Genomic DNA, 17937 nt, shown 5'->3' on the forward strand with positions numbered 1-17937 from the left:
CATATTGGGTGATAGTGTTTTTACGTGTTCTATATCTGTAGTCATTTTCTAATTTTTCTATCAGTTATTAGAGGGGTGTTGATATCTGAGTATAATTATGGATTTGTCTGTTTCTCATTACAGTTCTCTCATTTTTTGCTTCAGGTATGTTGAAGCTCTCTTATTAGTGCATATTTAGGGCTGCTGTGTCATCTTGATGAACTGGCCCTTTTTTCATTATGAAATAACACTTTATCTATTTTTTTTGCTCTAAAGGGACTCTGTCTTATAGTAATAATGCCAGTCCAACTTTCTTTTGATTAGCATTATCACGATACCTCTTTTTCCATCAGTTCTTTTAATTTTAACTTACTTGTGTCTTCATATTTAAAGTGGGTTTCTTTTAGGCACCATACAGGTGGATCATACATTTTTTTATCGTTTGGTAATCTCTGCCTTTTAATTGGGGTTTTTTGACCATTTATATTTAATGTGATTATTGATATGGTTGCATTTAAATCTACCATTTTAAAATTTTGTATTTATCTTATTCTTTGTTCCCTTTTTCCTTGTCTTCTTCTTCTTAGATTAACTGAATATCATTCTTTGATTCACTTTGTCTCCTCTGTTGGATTATAAATGATAATTCTTTCTTTGTGGTGTTATTTTAATTGTTCCTTTAGGGTTTGTAGTATGCATCCTTAACATGTCAGTCTACCTTCAAGTTGTATAACACTTGATATGTATGGATCTTACAGCAGTATACTTAATTTCACTTTTTTATTGTCATATTTTGTACTTCAACATATATATAAACCCCACAACACATTGCTGATTTTGTTTTAAACAGCCAGTAATCTTCTAAAGAGATTTTAAAAGTAGGTAGGTGTCTTTTATGTTTACCAACACATTATCATCTCTAGTACTCTTCATTAGAGTAGATCCATTTTCCTTCTGCTTGAGGGACATCCTTTTACATTTCTGGTACTGTAGATCTGCTGGTGATTAATTCTTTCAGCTTTTGTATGTCTGAAAAAAAGTTTTATTTTGCTTTCATTTTAAAAAATATATTTTTATTGATTATAAAATTCTAGGCTCACCTTTTTTTTTTTTCCTTTGAATAATTAAAGTATTTTGCTCTAATGTCTTCTGGCTTACTTTCTCAGAGGTGAAGTGTACTGTCATTTGTACCTGTTGTTCCTCTTGTAATGTCTTTTTTTTCTCTTTCTGCTCTTAAGATTTTTCTCATCACTGATTTTACAAAATTTGATTATAGGATGTGCTTTAGTGTAGTTTTCTTCATGTGTCTTATGCTTGGGGTTCTGTGAGAGTCTTGCATCCTTGGGTTTAAGTTCTCATCAAATTTAGAACATTATCAGCTACTGTTTCTTAAAAGTTTAGGTTTCTGGGCAAATGTTCTGCTCCACTGGCACTAGTTTTAAGTTTTTTATGCTGCTCCTTAAGCACTGCTGTATAGGTTTTGGTGGTGAATGGGTTTGATAAAGCCAGGTGATGGAAAGGGAAAAGATGTGTTCTGTGATGTCTGCACTCACCAAATATATTGCCAGGGTGGCAGGCTTAATATGGGCTTTTCTCCTTTATGCCTTATGAACACCTTTGTGTCAAGAGTTTCTTGTCAAATTATTATCTTCATTCAGGTCTATTTCTTCTTGAGTGAAGACTGGAGGGTAATTAAAAATATAGCTGTTGAAGAGACTTCACTTTAGGGGAAAAAAACGGTCTTGTTAAAATCAGGAAGTAAAAAATTAAGCCCCAGATCTACAAATTACTAAAAACACATACATACAAGGACATTACCTCTTCTTCAATGATTGCTTGGTAGCTGGTTCATAATTCACCAAATGAATAAGAATCTGGAAGAATGGAGCATGGTGGTAAAGGTGCAGTTTGTGATCCTAGCTTTTCTTGAAATATTTTAAACCCTATAAATGTATTTCTTTGTGTGCAACTATTCTAACTACTATTGTGTCTGTAGGATCATTCTGAAATTTTCTCCCTCAAAACAAAAACCATGCCATCCTGTAAAAAACTTTTCTTTTCACCCAGTTTCTTAAAGGAGTCATTTCTACTCACCAGTTAATTCTTGTTTTTCAGTTACTTTACAGACCCTTTTAGACAGATTCTCCCCTCATCATTCTAGTTACACTTCTCTGGCAAAGACTACTAATGATCTATTTGCAGTCCTGTCCATTTGGCCTCTTGAAATGCAAGACCATCAATGTGACCTTGGTCTTAGGTCTTACTATCTCTCTGACCACTTTTTCATTGCCAACTTTGTCCCTTAGATGTTGATGTTTCCCAGTTTTTAGTCCTTTTTGTCCTGATGTAATCTCACCTACATGCATGGTCTTAAGTATATGCTGATAATCCTCACACAGGTAGTTCCACTATTGGTGTCTCCTAACCAGTTTAAAGAAAACAGCTTCATCTTGCTGGAATCTAACTTGGATGGCTTATTTTCAGCTCAGACTCATAATGTCCCTTAACTTAGTTTTTGTGTGTGTTGTTTTGTGATGTCCCCATCTTCTAGAAAGCTCCTTACCTAAATCCTAATTATTACTCAAGGCCTAGCATAATTTATTACTGTCATGTATTTCCATACCACAGTGTATATAACTTCATGGCACTGAAACTCATCCTAGTTTTGGAGCTCCTTGAGCCACCCAATGAATATGTGCTCAGTAAATGCTGAGTTGCAGTGAATTCATTCCTACAGTTTGTACTTGTACATGTGCCAGTTTTCTGGTTAAATAACTTCTGTATATTCTGGAATGGTTCCCTTACCCTAAGGGATTCTAATCTGGGGAGATCTAGGACATGGTATAGCTTCATGTAATTTAGAGCTGGATGGGAACTTCATTTACTTAAGATCACACAGCCAGTGGAAAGCTGTGTTAGTTAGAACAAAGGTCAACTGATCCTCAGACCAATAAGACTTTTCTCTGCACTATGCTGTGGTCCAAAATAGACACTGTAATCTTCTAAACTCATGAAAGATTAAGCTCGAGATGAATTAGTAAGAGCTAAGAACATGTAGAGATGGGTAGTCCATTCTCCATAGGTCTCTCTAGTTTCTGCATGTCTTGCAAATAGAGGCACTGAGAGCTTTTATTCCAGACTGGTATTTCAAAGATGTTTGTATAAAGTGAACAGCTTTAGAAGACAGATGGTCTCTTTACTAACCAGTACAATAAAAATGTTTCCCTCTGATGCAAAAGTTAGGCAGGTTTGCGTGTGGCCAGCTCATTAAGATTTGGGTTTCCTAAACTCAGAGTTCCTCAGCTGTGATACAAACCCACTCCATGTGCAGCCTCCACCTAGATTATTCCAGGTTACCTCCATGGGATGTGGAGTGCAAAGCAAACATGAAGCTCATGTTGCTTACCGTGCTCTAAGTAATTAAATCCATTGTCTCTGACCCAGGATATCACATCTTCTAGCCTTCATGAAACGGCTGTTTGAAGAAGGGTAAAATCTTAGACCCTTCAGTGTTCTTGTAGATATTCTGAGAAATAAAATTGGGTAAAATTTGCTTAATATAGCAGTTCACTGAAATTTAGACTATGGGTCATCTGTGCAGAGAATCCCACCTGCTCTATCTGGTCCCCCCTTGCTTTAAACTTTCCAGCCCCCAAAATGGTGTCCAGGAGTCTGTTTCAGTCATGGTCTTCCTCCCCTCTATTTGCTCTAGAAGCCCTGTCTGCCAAACCCTCTCATGGCCTCTAGGACAGCACTTGCAGAGTCATGGTATATTCCAGTGCTAGAAAAAATGCTGGAGAAATTGAACCACGTGTCTCTGGGCTCTAACGGTAGCTGTCATGTTGGCCCGCAGCCTCCTCCCACCTTGAACTTCCTCCCCTCCTTTGGTTAGCACCATTCCTGTCCCAGTGATCAGCAGGCTCTTTAATCCCTTCTAGCATGTAGGCCATCTAGAAGAGTCTAATATTAGCTTTCAACCCCCAATTTATGCACCTTCTGCTTGAAATAAACCAGACTGTAGTTTTCATACTGCCTAATTTTAAGAGTTTCAAAACACCTGGAAAGAGCATCTTACTTCTGATGTTTCTTCTAGGTATCAGCAGAGGCATCTCAACATTTTTACCTCATGAAGAGCAGGCTTTTGGCCTGGTGATTATACCACGCTCATATGTATTTTACATCACAAATGCTCCAGCTCTTGACTAAACCTCCACTCTGGGCCTAAAACACCTTTGGCCAAAACTTAAGTGCATGTGAAGTCATGCTGAACTCCGTGATACTCAAAATAATTCCTTTAAACTGTAAGCTGTGTTGTATACAATAACCGAAGGAGTATTAGTTTCCTGTGGCTGTTGTAACAAACCGCCATGTATTTAGTGGCTAAAACAACAGGAACTCACTCTCATAGTTCTGAAGGCCAGAAGTCCGAAGTCAGTTGCACTGGGCCGAAATCAAGGTGTCAGCAGGGCCGAGCTCTGCTCTAGGGCAGAATCCATTTCTTGCCTTTCCAGCTTCTGGTGGCTGCCAGCATTCCTTGGCTTGTGGCCACATCACTCTGATCTCTGCCTGTTGTCGCACTGTCTTCTCTTCTGAAATCTCCCTTTTACAAGGACATTTGTAATTATATTTGGGGTCTACCTAGATAACCCAGGATATTTTCCCCATCTCAAGATTCTTAACTGAATAACACCTGCAAAGTCCATTTTTGCCACATAAATAGGTAACATTCACAGGTTCCAGGGATCAAGATTTGGATATCTTTTGGAGGACCATTATTCATTCTATTGCAGTGTGCTAAGGCTTATAAATAGATCAAGTTAAAATTCTTGTCACTTTGTTTGCCAATCAGTTTTGCAGAGAACTAAAGGTAGGCTTGATTAATTATTACCCCTCCCATCACCACTCCCATATTATTTCTTTATAAATACAAAGACCATACAACCCAACTTACCCAGGACAGTCTTGAGTAATTATTACTTTATGCTCAAAAATTTCTTGGGTAAATTATATAGTCTTCCTGTTTATAAACAGCCTTAAGAAGATGACAATTAGTTGAGCTCTCCTGGGAAAAAGGACTATTTAAACTACCATTTGAGTCTCCACAGGGCAGAAAGTTCTATCTGAATTGTGTTTTAAAGCCAAAGCTGCTTACTATTGCTTTGAGATGTATTCCCTATTCGTACCACAAATACTCAACGGTGGTAGATATTTTCAGGTATCCTCTCTTAAAGGCTCCAAGTGGTTGAAAACTGATCAAAACTCACTGGTGAAACCAGTTTTGAGTATAAACTTAGTCACAGGCCTCAGGTCTGATTGGTAACCTTCCAGGCTGTTGTGCAAGTATGGGTAAGGTATAGGTAGGAATAAAGTAAATGGCTCTACTAGCAGTTCTTAGAGCTTTGCTTCACCAGGAGGAAGGATGGGGAAACTCCATCTTTAATACCGAAAACTTACTGTGCTTCAGATACTAACGTGTCCAGTATGTCCCTTTTTTCAAAGTTAGTTTGAGCCCACAAAGAGAATGATAATGAATTTACCCAATACTATGGTAAATGAATACCTATCTTTCTATTTAAAGAATAGATTGAAAAGCTTGAATGTAATATTTATTTGGTGAATTTACACGTGAGATCATTTACAATAGAAAAGACACAGACAGATGCAGCTTTCAGTGCAGTTTCAAATATTTTTCAGAACAGGCAATAGTCCATGAGGATGTGGAATGTTAGTACTGAATGGTACATGCTTCAGTTTCCTTGGTGTGTTTTCTACTGAACCCCAAGGGATAGGAAGCGAGAAGAGAGAAGAAAATATCAGTGTTAATGTAAATACAGCCATGCAAATAAAAACTTCTTTTTAAAGTCAGAGGTTATTCAGAGATACAGAACATTTCTGTATTCGGGGCTTATAGCAGGTACATAATTTAAAAACTAAAATGCAGAGCTCTCAAACATTCCATTATCCAAACCATCTTAAATTATGTTAACTGCCCCCCACCAATTATTGCCCCTTCAATATTTTCCAGACTCTGACTTTGGAAGGGAGTCATTTCTAGTAGCTTCTAAAAAGACAGCATTTTGACAAAACCTTTTGGTTTCAATAGGATAAAGCACCCTTTTAAAGAGGGGTAAAATGCTCATTTACTCCCAACAATGTAAACTCTAATTAGATTCCATTTCCAGAAAAGTACAACTGAAGGCTTGCTCTTTTTATTATACTCAGACTTAAGTAAACCTCTCCCCACCCTGAATATCTCAAAACAAGAGACTCTTTAAGAACACCTCTCCACCCCCACCAGAAAAATCCAGCATATAAGCAAAAGGATGATCTATAAAAGTAACAATTGGAAAAAACACAAAGTGATTTCTAAGTAAGAGGGTGAGGTAAAGGTAAAATGAACAAAACAAAATAAAAATCTGCTGTCAGAAACCTTAGTGTAGTGTGGACACGGTCAGTCAGCCAGGCCTTAGAGACCAAGGTTAGTTCAAAACTAAAATGCACTCCACGTGTCCTCAGCATCTTTGAAAATACTGGCTCAAAATCCCTTAAGTACATGTAGCCATAGTTAAGAAGCATTAAACTTGTCACTTCAGGAAATATTATGCTTCTGGATCTAAGACTTTCATCCTTTTTTTTTCCTTTTTCTTTTTTTTTTTTTTTGTGGTACACGGGCCTCTCACTGTTGGGGCCTCTCCCGTTGCGGAGCACAGGCTCCAGAAGCGCAGGCTCAGCGGCCATGGCTCACAGGCCCAGCCGCTCCGCGGCACGTGGGATCTTCCCAGACGGGGGCACGAACCCGCGTCTCCTGCATCGGCAAGGCAGACTCTCAACCACTGCGCCACCAGGGAAGCCCGACTTTCATCCTTTTTGAACTGTTAGGCCACATTTTCTTCACTAGAAATTTTAAGCTAATTAACTACTTATCACACTTACTTTGTCTTTACATACACAACCAACCTGCATTTTCTTTAAAAAGTACACTGTTAAATAGTAATAACTATTGTAGAAAATAGCCATGGGCAATTATAAATACATTTTCATTTCATCTTACCTCTTGCCTGGTCTGCTCTCCCATTAATTCTCAGTCTTCTAGCACATATATCAATTAGAATATCTTGCTTCTGCATAATTTACTCTATGAAAACCAGCTGCTGTAGACTTTAAGAACGATGTACATTATCCATTATAGTTGAAGGGGGTCAAAGGTTTAAGCGTCGCCACTGCATCTAACGTTCTGCAGAATCAGAGGCATTGTGCATGCTGACAGTGGTTAAAAGGGTCTCAATTTTGCTGTCGTAAAAACGAAATCCCCACTTAAGCTGTTTCCTTCAAAAAAAAATTAACTAAAAGGGATTAATCAAATCTAAAAGAATCTTATTTTACAGCACTTACTATGTTAATTTAAAAACCAACATGCTGTAAAACTGCAAAATACTCATATATTATACACACACACACGCACGCACACACAAAGACAAGATCATCCAGAACACAGTCACCCTCCCACCCCCCTCAAAAAAAAAAGTCAGATCAACAAATCAAAATTTTTATTTGCATGGCCAATTATCATTTGTACTCTTTGCAACTTCATTTTAATATCCCTTTAACAGGTTCTAAGCTTTTGTTGCACAGGGCATAAAAGCTGCAACACTGCAAACTTTCTTCAACAGGCACTCCCACAACATCTAAAAATGAAACAGATGTAACAAATGACAACAGCACAGACAGAAATACTAAGCTCCACCATTCAACGCAGTTCACGACAGTGTCTTTAGGGTTCAGTTGAAGAGGGGGTAAACTCCTAAAAAGAGGGTCATTTTCCTTCCCCCGTATTTTATAATGTCGGTGGTTTTAATCCATATTTCTTTGCAACTTCTGTCTGGGCATGGGCAGCATCACAGAGTGAGTATAGATGAGCCATCTCCATTTCTGATTTGGCCAGGTTAATAGCTTTGTTGAACATGTCAATGGCTTTCTCCATGTTTCCTCTAAAACAACAACAATTTTAAATGTTTCAGATTCAACAAGCACTTCACAGAATGCAATGAAGTTTATAAGTGAAGCTACAGGGAGCCTGACCTTTAAGTTTCAACTATGATTCTAATAAAATGCTTCTTTATAACAAAATAATGCCTAGCATATAGAAAACACTCAATGAATGTTAGCTACTATTACAAATACTATATGCTTATATTATGCTACTTGTGGTCTTTGTTTGTGGTCTTTGTTTACAGATAAGAACAGTGAGACTAGAGAAACTAAATGACTTATTTAAAATCATAATCATATCTGGTTCCTAAATTCTGCTTGTTTCTACTCCACCATGAGGCTCCTTTAGAAAGCAGTGACATAGCCTCAGAGAACATTACAGGTATTCAGGGGCCTTACCTTCACAGATCTGTGTGAGCCCTACCAGCACATCCCTTACCCAACACTCTACTCCATACACACGGGTCTCCCTGAGTTCACTCATGCTCATAATTCTCAGATTATTTACTGCTTCTCTGCCTGATTCTAGCCAAATCCTCACCTTTCTAAGGCCCAGTTCAAATACAATATCCTCATGAAAAATACTCTCCCCTTCCCACGCTAGAGGAATTGGCCGCTCCCTCCCCACTGTTCCCATGATTCTATTGTCATTCTATGCACAGTCAGATGAATATATATTGATATTTGTTTATACCACAGTCTTACCAGATCCTTACGGGACACCTTTCAATTCCTAGAACCTAGTACAATGCTTAGTAGCTAGTATCCATTTTTTGAATAAATGGATGAATATGCTTGGTCAAAAAATATATAATTTATCTCTTACAGTCTAACTGTGATCAGGCTCTATATACTTGCCAAGAACCAAGAGCTATTTTAAGGTAACTAGTACTGGCTATGTATATATGCATACATGCATGTAATCTTAAAATAAATACTGTATTAAGTCCCCACTATATATATGCCAGTTAGAATCTAAGAAGTACAATGTACCTCTGGGGAGACTGTACTCAATCTCCTACTACATATATTGATACAGTACATAACAGACTTAATTAAAAAGAAAATAGCTTTGAGAGTTCATGTTCAGATATTAGGTAGACTGCAGATTTGCTAAATCCTAGGATAATCAGCAATTTCATTCATTCACATTCACTTATCTATTTGTAAAGCAGGATTCAGAATGGATTTCTTAAAGTACAATTAACACACAAACAAAATTCATCAAACCCCATAAATCAGGGGTCCTTAACCCAGGCTCTAGGAACAACTTATCTGCAAAGAGTTTTTGTATGTGCATTATTTTAGGAAAAATCCACAGCTTTGCTCAAAAGATTAAGAAGTATTACCCCATCATATTCTAGTATGAGAATATTTTATACACATTAACAAACTGGCAATTAAGAAATAATTTAATATTTATATGCAACTGTCAGTATAGATGGATAAAAAGAATCACAAAAATTTTCATCAGCCTATATATATTCTGCCTACTCTGGAGCAGAAAGACAGAGGACCCCAGAAGTGACTGCATGACAGGTTATTAAGACAACTCCTACTAATTCCTGACAAGCAAAGGTGGCAAGATCTGTTACTTTCGGCATCAGTGAAATATGGGCTCATGTCCTCTTTCTACGTGCTTACCATGTAACCTTGTTATTTTAACCAGTCTGGGCATCAGTTTCTACACTCTTCAATTAAATGGAGGATCATATAACCTCAACCTTTATAAAGACTGGGGTAAAAATCAATTGAAATAATATTTGGAAAGCTCCTAGAGTTCAGTACCTGGCCTAGAGTAGATCTCAAATGGACGGCAATGCCAGTATCAAGATGGTACATTACACTAAATTCTATGGCATAAAGAGTTATCACCTATTAATGGTGGATCTCAAGTGCAACTCTGGATAAACATTTACAGAAAACAAGAAGTTACATGAAAGAATTCCAAAAGTTCTTATCCAACTCCCTGATTTTAAAGAAAACTCGGGGGGCTCAGAGGTGATGGTGCAATTTGCCTAGCCACTTGGCTGTAGCAGGATCTAAGTCTTCGGGCAACGTGGCTGCCAATCCTTATGCTACACTGCACTGCCTAAGTACACTGCAGATGTTTGCCCTCCAAGAGAAATAATACAGGTGAAAGGAGGAAAAAACACAACAGGTATTGGAGAAAGATCAAGTTTCCCTTTCTAATGTATATGCCTGACTTAAACAACTTTTAAGTGTGACTTTTAAACAGGAAAAATAATTAAACAAGGCAAATCAAAGTTGTATAGTTTCAAGGGAATATTGCCTCAAAAGGCACAACATGTTAAGACTTAGAAATTTAATGATTATTGACAATAACCTGTCTATAATGAGAAGAATGAAAAGATAAATATGGAGATGCCCTAACTTTCCTAAGGACAGACTCTAGAAGTTACCTTTGTACTTCAATAGTTCCCATGGTTTCATATGCAAAATCACATTTATTGTCAATTTCAATAGCCTTGCTGATAAGCTCCAAACCTCTATCCAGATCTTGCTTCCACTGAAGCTGAAGTAAACTGCAAATGCAAAACAGCAGTCAGATGTGACCATGGCCCAGTATCAACTGGCTCTCAATGAATTTATAATTTAATTTACATGGAAAAACAAACTCTAAAACAGTACAGAATCAGCATCAAATTGGTTTTTTGCCCTCAATTTATAATGGTTTTGTAGTCTAAATTCCTTATTATGAAAAGAGTGTCCAATGGTCTAGGCTCTATTATTAACTTATTTTGCACAGCTTAATGTTTTACTCTGTATAAATTTAAGTGAAGTTTTAAAATGACAATTCAAGTATACTAGGACAGGAAAAACTTATCTTACATGTTTCCTATTTTGATACAAGTTAACATCTGACAGGATGTTCAGAACTGAAATACTTAAGCTAGGGTGAAAATAGCATATTTACTAATTATTGTATAATAATGAAACATAAGTAAAAGAAAAAGTAACAGTGAAGCATGCACAGCACTAAGAAATTTTTCAGTTAACACTGACACTATCTACCACAGTCCCCTTTCTCAGCGACCAAAAGAAATCCATCTTACTACTATGCAAGAAATTTAGTTTCTTACTGGAACAAACAGACCCACAAAAATACATACCCTTTATGAACGTATGTTGTGGCATTGTCTGGTTCCAAATTAATACATTTATCATACATTTCATCAGCTTTACCAAACTGTTGTTGATCTGTTAATGCCTATGTGAAGAGATACTTCAGTTAAATTTAGGTAACTGTCACCCTAAGCAGTTAAAAGTATACTGCTTATTAATTATTAAAATTTACTTCATGTAACCATTCATTACCAAATTATTGTTTTGGGGATTAAACTTATTTAAAATGTTGCATCTTAATTATTGGGGTTTTTACATAGCAATATTATAAATATGAAATCTTAACTGTTCTCTTTATTAAATTTGTTAGTAATATGCAATAGGAGAAGATCTAATAAACTCTAGAATACAGAAAATCCCACTCTTGGTGCAAGTTCTAATATCAGATTCTCACAGGTACATTCATGTCACTTATTCATAATTTATCATAATATATCCTAAGGGAATTACTTTAAAAACAATACTCATTTGGAAGGATAAGTTCAGATAGGTATGTTAACTGTTATCAGTCATTCCTTAAAAATGATTGGTCAGAGAAAGCAGCTACAATCAACTGTTTGAAGGCAAATCCCATGGCAGAAATGGAAGGCTTGGTTATGTGGATACCAGATCATGCTGATCAAACTGTAACTCTGAGAGTTAGCCAGCATCTAAGCTCAGCTTCAGGGTTCAAAGAAAAAAGTCATACTATGTAACTGTATGTAACTATACATAACTCTCTATTTATAAATAAAATTTGCTATATATAGTAAAGCAAACATCAGAAGAGGGACCAAAAGACAGAATCTTTAGTGCAAACAGACTTGTAATAATGCTAGTGCTGATAAGATGATGCTCAAGTAGGGCTTCCCTGGTGGCACAGGGGTTGAGAATCTCCTGCGAATGCAGGGGACACAGGTTCAAGCCCTGGTCCAGGAAGATCCCACATGCCGTGGAGCAACTAAGCCTGTGCACCACGACTACTGAGCCCACGTGCCACAACTACTGAAGCCCAAGTGCCTAGAGCTGGTGCTCTGCAACAAGAGAAGCCACCGCAATGAGAAGCCCTCGTACCGCAATGAAGAGTAGCCCCCGCTCGCCGCAACTAGAGAAAGCCCGCACAGCAACAAGACCCAACACAGCCAAAATAAAATAAATAAATTTATTAAAAAAAAAAAGATGATGCTCAAGTAAGCCAAAACCTGTTTTGAAGGTAACATAATGAGGGAGAAATGTACAATCATGAAACCTCTGCAAAAGAGTTGTTCCTAGTATTTGGTTTCTTTAAAAGCTAGTCAGTGGCCTTTGCTCTTTTAGCTGCTTATAGAAATCTGCACCAAAAAAGCCTTTCTGAATTTCATTTCAGTGATGAAGATGCTCCTGTCACCTTCTGGCTTGTTCCTAATTAAATATAAGCCCTAAACCCAAGTGTACTATTCAATACAAACGTCATACAATTATAATGTGTGTTTGTCCTATTTTAACTTCTATACATTCTATAAAATTTTATATATACATGCTTTCACAATTAATTGAGCATGTAGTCAGCAACCAATGTATCATTTTGTTTTCTGTCTAGGAATTATAAGAACAAAGACTGAGCAGGTAAGATTTCAAACTGAGGTTAATGAATTCCTGGGTTGCAGAAGTAAACCCACACACCTATGGTTAATTAATCTTCGACAAAAGAGGCAAGAATATAAAATGGGAAAAAGACAGTCTCTTCAGCAAGTTGTGCTGGGAAAGTTGGAGAGCTGCATGTAAATCAATGAAGTTAGAACACACCCTCATACCATGCACAAAAATAAAGTCAAAATGCCTTAAAGACTTAAAACATAAGACATGACACCATAAAACTCCTAGAGGAGAGCATAGGCAAAACATCTCTGACATAAATTATACCAATGTTTTCTTAGATCAGTCTCCCAAGGCAATAGAAATAAAAACAAAACTAAACAAATGGGACTGAATCAAACTTACAAGCTTTTGCACAGCAAAGGAAACCATAACCAAAAAGAAAAGACAACCTACAGAATGGGAGAAAATATTTGTAAATGATGAGACAGACAAGGACTTAATCTCCAAAATATACAAACAGCTCATACAAATCAACAACAAAAAAACCCAAACAACCCAACTGAAAAATGGGCAGAAGACCTTAATAGACATTTCTCCAAAGAAGACATACAGATGGCCAGCAGGCACATGAAAAGATGCTCAACATCACTAATAGAGAAATGAAAATCAAACCTACAACGAGGTACCACCTCACACCAGTCAGAATGGCCATCATTAAAAAGTCTACAAATAACAAATGCTGCAGAGGGTGTGGAGAAAAGGAAACTCGCCTACACTGCTGGTGGGAATGTAAATTGATACAGCCACTATGGAAAACAGTATGGAGGTTCTCAGAAAACTAAAAATAGAATTACCATATGATCCAGCAATGCCACTCCTGGAAATATACCTGGACAAAATATGATTCAAAAACATACATGTGGGGGTGGAGTCAAGATGGCGTACTAGGAGGATTTGGAATTTACATCTCCTTACACCTAGGGTACCTACCAGGCACCAGTGGGGAACCATGGTCAACTAAGGGGACAGGAGGAACTCCCAGTGACCGGGTAGGATGTTGGGTGTGGGGGGAGTGAAGGGGGAGAAGTGGAGGTGGGACAGGTCTGGCGCCCCTGAGGGGTGGCTGGGGGAGGGGAAGGGATCCCACATCCGAAGGGGAAATTGGGGAACCACTGGGAGGGCAAAGGATCAAAAGGGAGTGTAGCCAGGTTTCCCCTGCCCCCTTGGGCCCCCAGTAAGAGATACCGGGCCTGATCCTCTGCCCACCTAGGACCCCTCCAGCCACACGGGTCCTGAGGGAATGGGAGGCAGGGAAGGGGGAGCAAAAGTAAAGGCCAGACCTATGGGACTGGCACCCCTGAGGGGTAGCTGGGGGAGGGGAGGAGTTCCTACACCCAGTGAGACCTACCCAAAGTTAGGAGTCCAGTAGCAATGGGGGAAGACCCTGAGGAGACGGTTGGGAGAGGGGTGCGAAAGAACAGAAGGGAACACGGCCAGTGCTTTTCCTGTCCACTTAGGCACCGGGGAGCCCGTTGGGCTCCGAGGCCTAATACTCTGCCCTTAAAGCCTCCCTCCTGCTCCACAGAACCCAAGCCCCGACCCTACACCCCCACCCAGGGCCCTACCTCTGCACTCGGAGACCCCTCCAACGCGCTGGGCCTAAACCCCACCCACACACCCTCACTCAGGGCCCGACCTCCAAACTCTGGAACTCTACACTCCGGAAGCCCTCCTTTGGACATACTGCCTCTCCCCTTCCTTGATCATTCAGGTCCTAAGCAGAGGCCCCACCCCATGCTTGAAAGTCACCCCGCCTAGGCTCCACCCCACACTCAAACGACACCCCCCCCACCTGCCTAGGTTCCGCCCCACCCTAAACCCCACCCCTGCCTAAGTCCCACCCCACCTAAACTCTGCCACCACGGCCAAGGCTTTTTTATTTTTTTCCTTTTTCCTCTTTTAGATTGGGGTTCTGTTTTACCTTGTTGATTCACTGTTATTGATTCTTTTATATTATTATGTTCCCTAATCTTTTATTTTTCTAATTTTATTTTATTCTTTATTCTTTGCTAGTGATCTCTCCTTTTGGCTTGTTCCCCCTTCCCCTTTTCTGTTTTCTTTTTTCTGGTGTGGTTTTATTTTACATTGTTGCAGTTGGTTCAATTATAGTTTTATTTTTCCTAATACATTTTTTATCTTTCTAATTTTATTTTCTTTGATACTGTACAGTTTGTTTTTTTTTTTTCTGTTTTCTTTTTTTTACCGCACCACAAAGCTTGCGGAATCTTGGTTCCCAGGCCGGAGGTTGGGCAATGAGCTGCTGTGGTGGGAACTCCAAGTCCAAACTGCTGGACTAACAGAGAACTTAGGACCCCAGGGAATATCATTCAGAGTGAGGCCTCCCAGAGGGCCTCATCTCAGCACCAAGACCCAGCTCTATCCAACTGCCTGCAGACTCCAGTGCTGGATGTCTCAGGCTAAACAGCCAGTAAGACAGAAATACAGCACCACCCATCAAAAAAAAAAAAAAAAGGAAATTATAAAAAATACGTTACAAACAAAGGAGCAAGGTAAAAACCTACAAGACCAATTAAATGAAGATGAAATAGGCAACCTACCTGAAAAAGAATTCAGAGTAACGACAGTAAAGATGATCCAAAATTTTGGAAACACAATGGAGAAAATACAAGAAACATTTAACGAGGATCTAGAAGAACTAAAGAGCAAACAAACAGAGATGAACAACACAATTACTGAAATTAAAAATACTCTAGAAGGAATCAATAACAGAATAACTGAGGCAGAAGAACGGATAAGTGAGCTGGAAGATAAAATGTTGGAAATAACTGTCAAGAAGCAGGATAAAGAAAAAAGAACGAAAAGAATTGAGGACAGTCTTAGAGACCTCTGGAACAACATTAAATGCACCAACATTCGAATTATATGGGTCCCAGAAGAAGAAGGAAAAAGAAAGGGTCTGAGAAAATATTTGAAGAGATTATAGTCGAAAACTTCCCTAACATGGGAAAGGATATAGACAATCAAGTCCAGGAAGCACAGACAGTACCATAAAGGATAAACCCAAAGAGAAACACACCAAGACACATATTAATCAAACTATCAAAAATTAAATACAAAGAAAAAATATTAGAAGCAACAAGGAAAAAGCAATACATAACATACAAGGGAATCCCCATCAGGTTAACAGCTGACTTTTCAGCAGAAACTCTGCAAGCCACAAGGGAGTGGTAGGACATATTTAAAGTGATGAAAGGGAAGAACCTACAACCAAGACTACTCTACCCAGCAAGGATCTCATTCAGATTCGATGGAGAAATTAAAACCTTTACAGATAAGCAAAATTTAAGAGAATTCAGCACCACCAAACCAGCTCTACAACAAATGCTAAAGGAACTTCTCTAGGCAGGAAACACAACAGAAGGAAAAGACCTACAATAACAAACCCAAAACAATTAAGAAAATGGTAATAGGAACATACATATCGATAATTACCTTAAATGTAAGTGGATTAAATGCTCCAACCAAAAGACACAGACTGGCTGAATGGATACAAAAACAAGACCCGTACATATGCTGTCTAAAAGAGCCCCACTTCAGACCTAGGGACACATACAGACTGAAAGTGAGGGGATGGAAAAAGATATTCCATGCAAATGGAAATCAAAAGAAAGTTGGAGTAGCAATTCTTGTATCAGACAGAATAGACTTTAAAATAAAGACTATTAAAAGAGACAAAGAAGGAGACTGCATAATGATCTAGGGATCAATCCAAGAAGAAAATATAACAATTGTAAAGATTTATGTACCCAACATAGGAGCACCTCAATACATAAGGCAAATGCTAACAGTCATGAAAGGGGAGATCGACAGTAACACAATCACAGCAGCGGACTTTAACACCCCACTTTCACCAACGGACAGATCATCCAAAATGAAAATAAATAAGGAAACAAAAGCTTTAAATGACACATTCAACAAGATGGACTTAATTGATATTTATAGGACATTCCATCCAAAAACAACAGAATACACTTTCTCCTCTAGTGCTCATGGAATATCCTCCAGTATAGATCATATCCTGGGTCACAAATGAAGCCTTGGTAAATTTAAGAAAACTGAATTTGTACCAAGTATCTTTTCTGACCACAATGCTATGAGACTAGATATCAATTACAGGAAAAAAACACAAACACATGGAGGCTAAACAATACGCTACTAAATAACCAAGAGATCACTGACAAAATCAAAGAGGAAATCAAAAAGTACCCAGAAACAAATGACAATGAAAACACGATGACCCAAAACCTACGGGATGCAGCAAAAGCAGTTCTAAGAGGGAAGTTTATAGCAATACAATCCTACCTCAAAAAATAAGCAACATCTCAAAAAAACAACCTAACCTTACACCTAAACAATTAGAGGAAGAAGAACAAAAATATCCCAAAGTTAGCAGAAGGAAAGAAAACATAAAGATCAGACCAGAAATCAATGAAAAAGAAATGAAGGGAAAGATAGCAAAGATCAATAAATCTAAAAGCTGGTTCTTTGAGAAGATAAAACAAAACTGATAAACCATTACCCAGACTCATCAAGAAAAGAAGGGAGAAGACTCAAATCAATAGAATTAGAAATGAAAAAGGAGAAGTAACAACTGACACTGCAGAAATACAAAGGATCACGAGAGATTACTACAAGCAACGATATGCCAAGAAAATGGAAAACCTGGAAAAAAATGGACAAATTCTTAGAAAAGCACAACCTTCCAAGACTGAACCAGGAAGAAATAGAAAATATAAACAGACCAATCACAAGCATTGAGACTGTGATTAAAAATGAAATTGAGACTGTGATTAAAAATCTTCCAACAAACAAAAGCCCAGGACCAGATGGCTTCACAGGAGAATTCTATCAAACATTTAGAGAAGAGCTAACACCTATCCTTCTCAAACTCTTCCAAAATATAGCAGAGGGAGGAACACTTCCAAACAAAGATGTCACAAAAAAAAGAAAACTAGAGATCAATATCTCTGATGAACATAGATGCAAAAATCCTCAACAAAATACTAGCAAACAAAATCCAACAGCACATTAAAAGGATCATATACCATGATCAAGTCGGGTTTATCCCAGGAATGCAAGTATTCTTCAATATATGCAAATCAATCAATATGATACACCATATTAACAAATTGAAGGATCACAACCATATGATCATCTCAATAGACGCAGAAAAAGCTTTTGACA

The 17937-nt window shown here is 38.1% G+C and overlaps 1 protein-coding gene and 1 long non-coding RNA gene across 4 annotated transcripts in view; both read right to left on the reverse strand.

Annotated features, from left to right (window-relative positions):
• Window positions 1–783: 783 nt before the first annotated feature.
• Window positions 784–4159, reverse strand: LOC132597243 (uncharacterized). The gene is made up of 4 exons (XR_009563694.1): window positions 3386–4159; window positions 1798–1853; window positions 1533–1700; window positions 784–1008 (listed from the first exon to the last, which is right to left on the reverse strand). It is a non-coding gene; the product is annotated as an uncharacterized lncRNA (long non-coding RNA).
• A 1413-nt stretch (window positions 4160–5572) lies between these two features.
• TOMM70 (translocase of outer mitochondrial membrane 70) overlaps window positions 5573–17937 on the reverse strand; it is a 46836-nt gene continuing 34471 nt past the window's right edge. Inside the window, exons 10-13 of one of the 3 annotated variants that reach the window (XR_009563691.2) lie at window positions 11103–11200; window positions 10392–10514; window positions 7031–7967; window positions 5573–5747 (exon numbers count right to left, since the gene is read on the reverse strand). Coding sequence is in view for 1 of the 3 variants with exons in the window: in XM_030861027.3 (XP_030716887.1) it covers window positions 7814–7967; window positions 10392–10514; window positions 11103–11200 (375 nt within the window). In the remaining 2 variants the exon portion in view is untranslated. Of the gene's footprint in view, window positions 7968–10391; window positions 10515–11102; window positions 11201–17937 lie in introns of all 3 variants that reach the window. The other 2 variants (XR_009563692.2, XM_030861027.3) reach the window with 2 other exon arrangements.

Source organism: Globicephala melas, chromosome 4 (genome assembly GCF_963455315.2).
Source record: "Globicephala melas chromosome 4, mGloMel1.2, whole genome shotgun sequence".
In the NCBI taxonomy this organism is placed as follows: Eukaryota; Metazoa; Chordata; class Mammalia; order Artiodactyla; family Delphinidae; genus Globicephala; species Globicephala melas.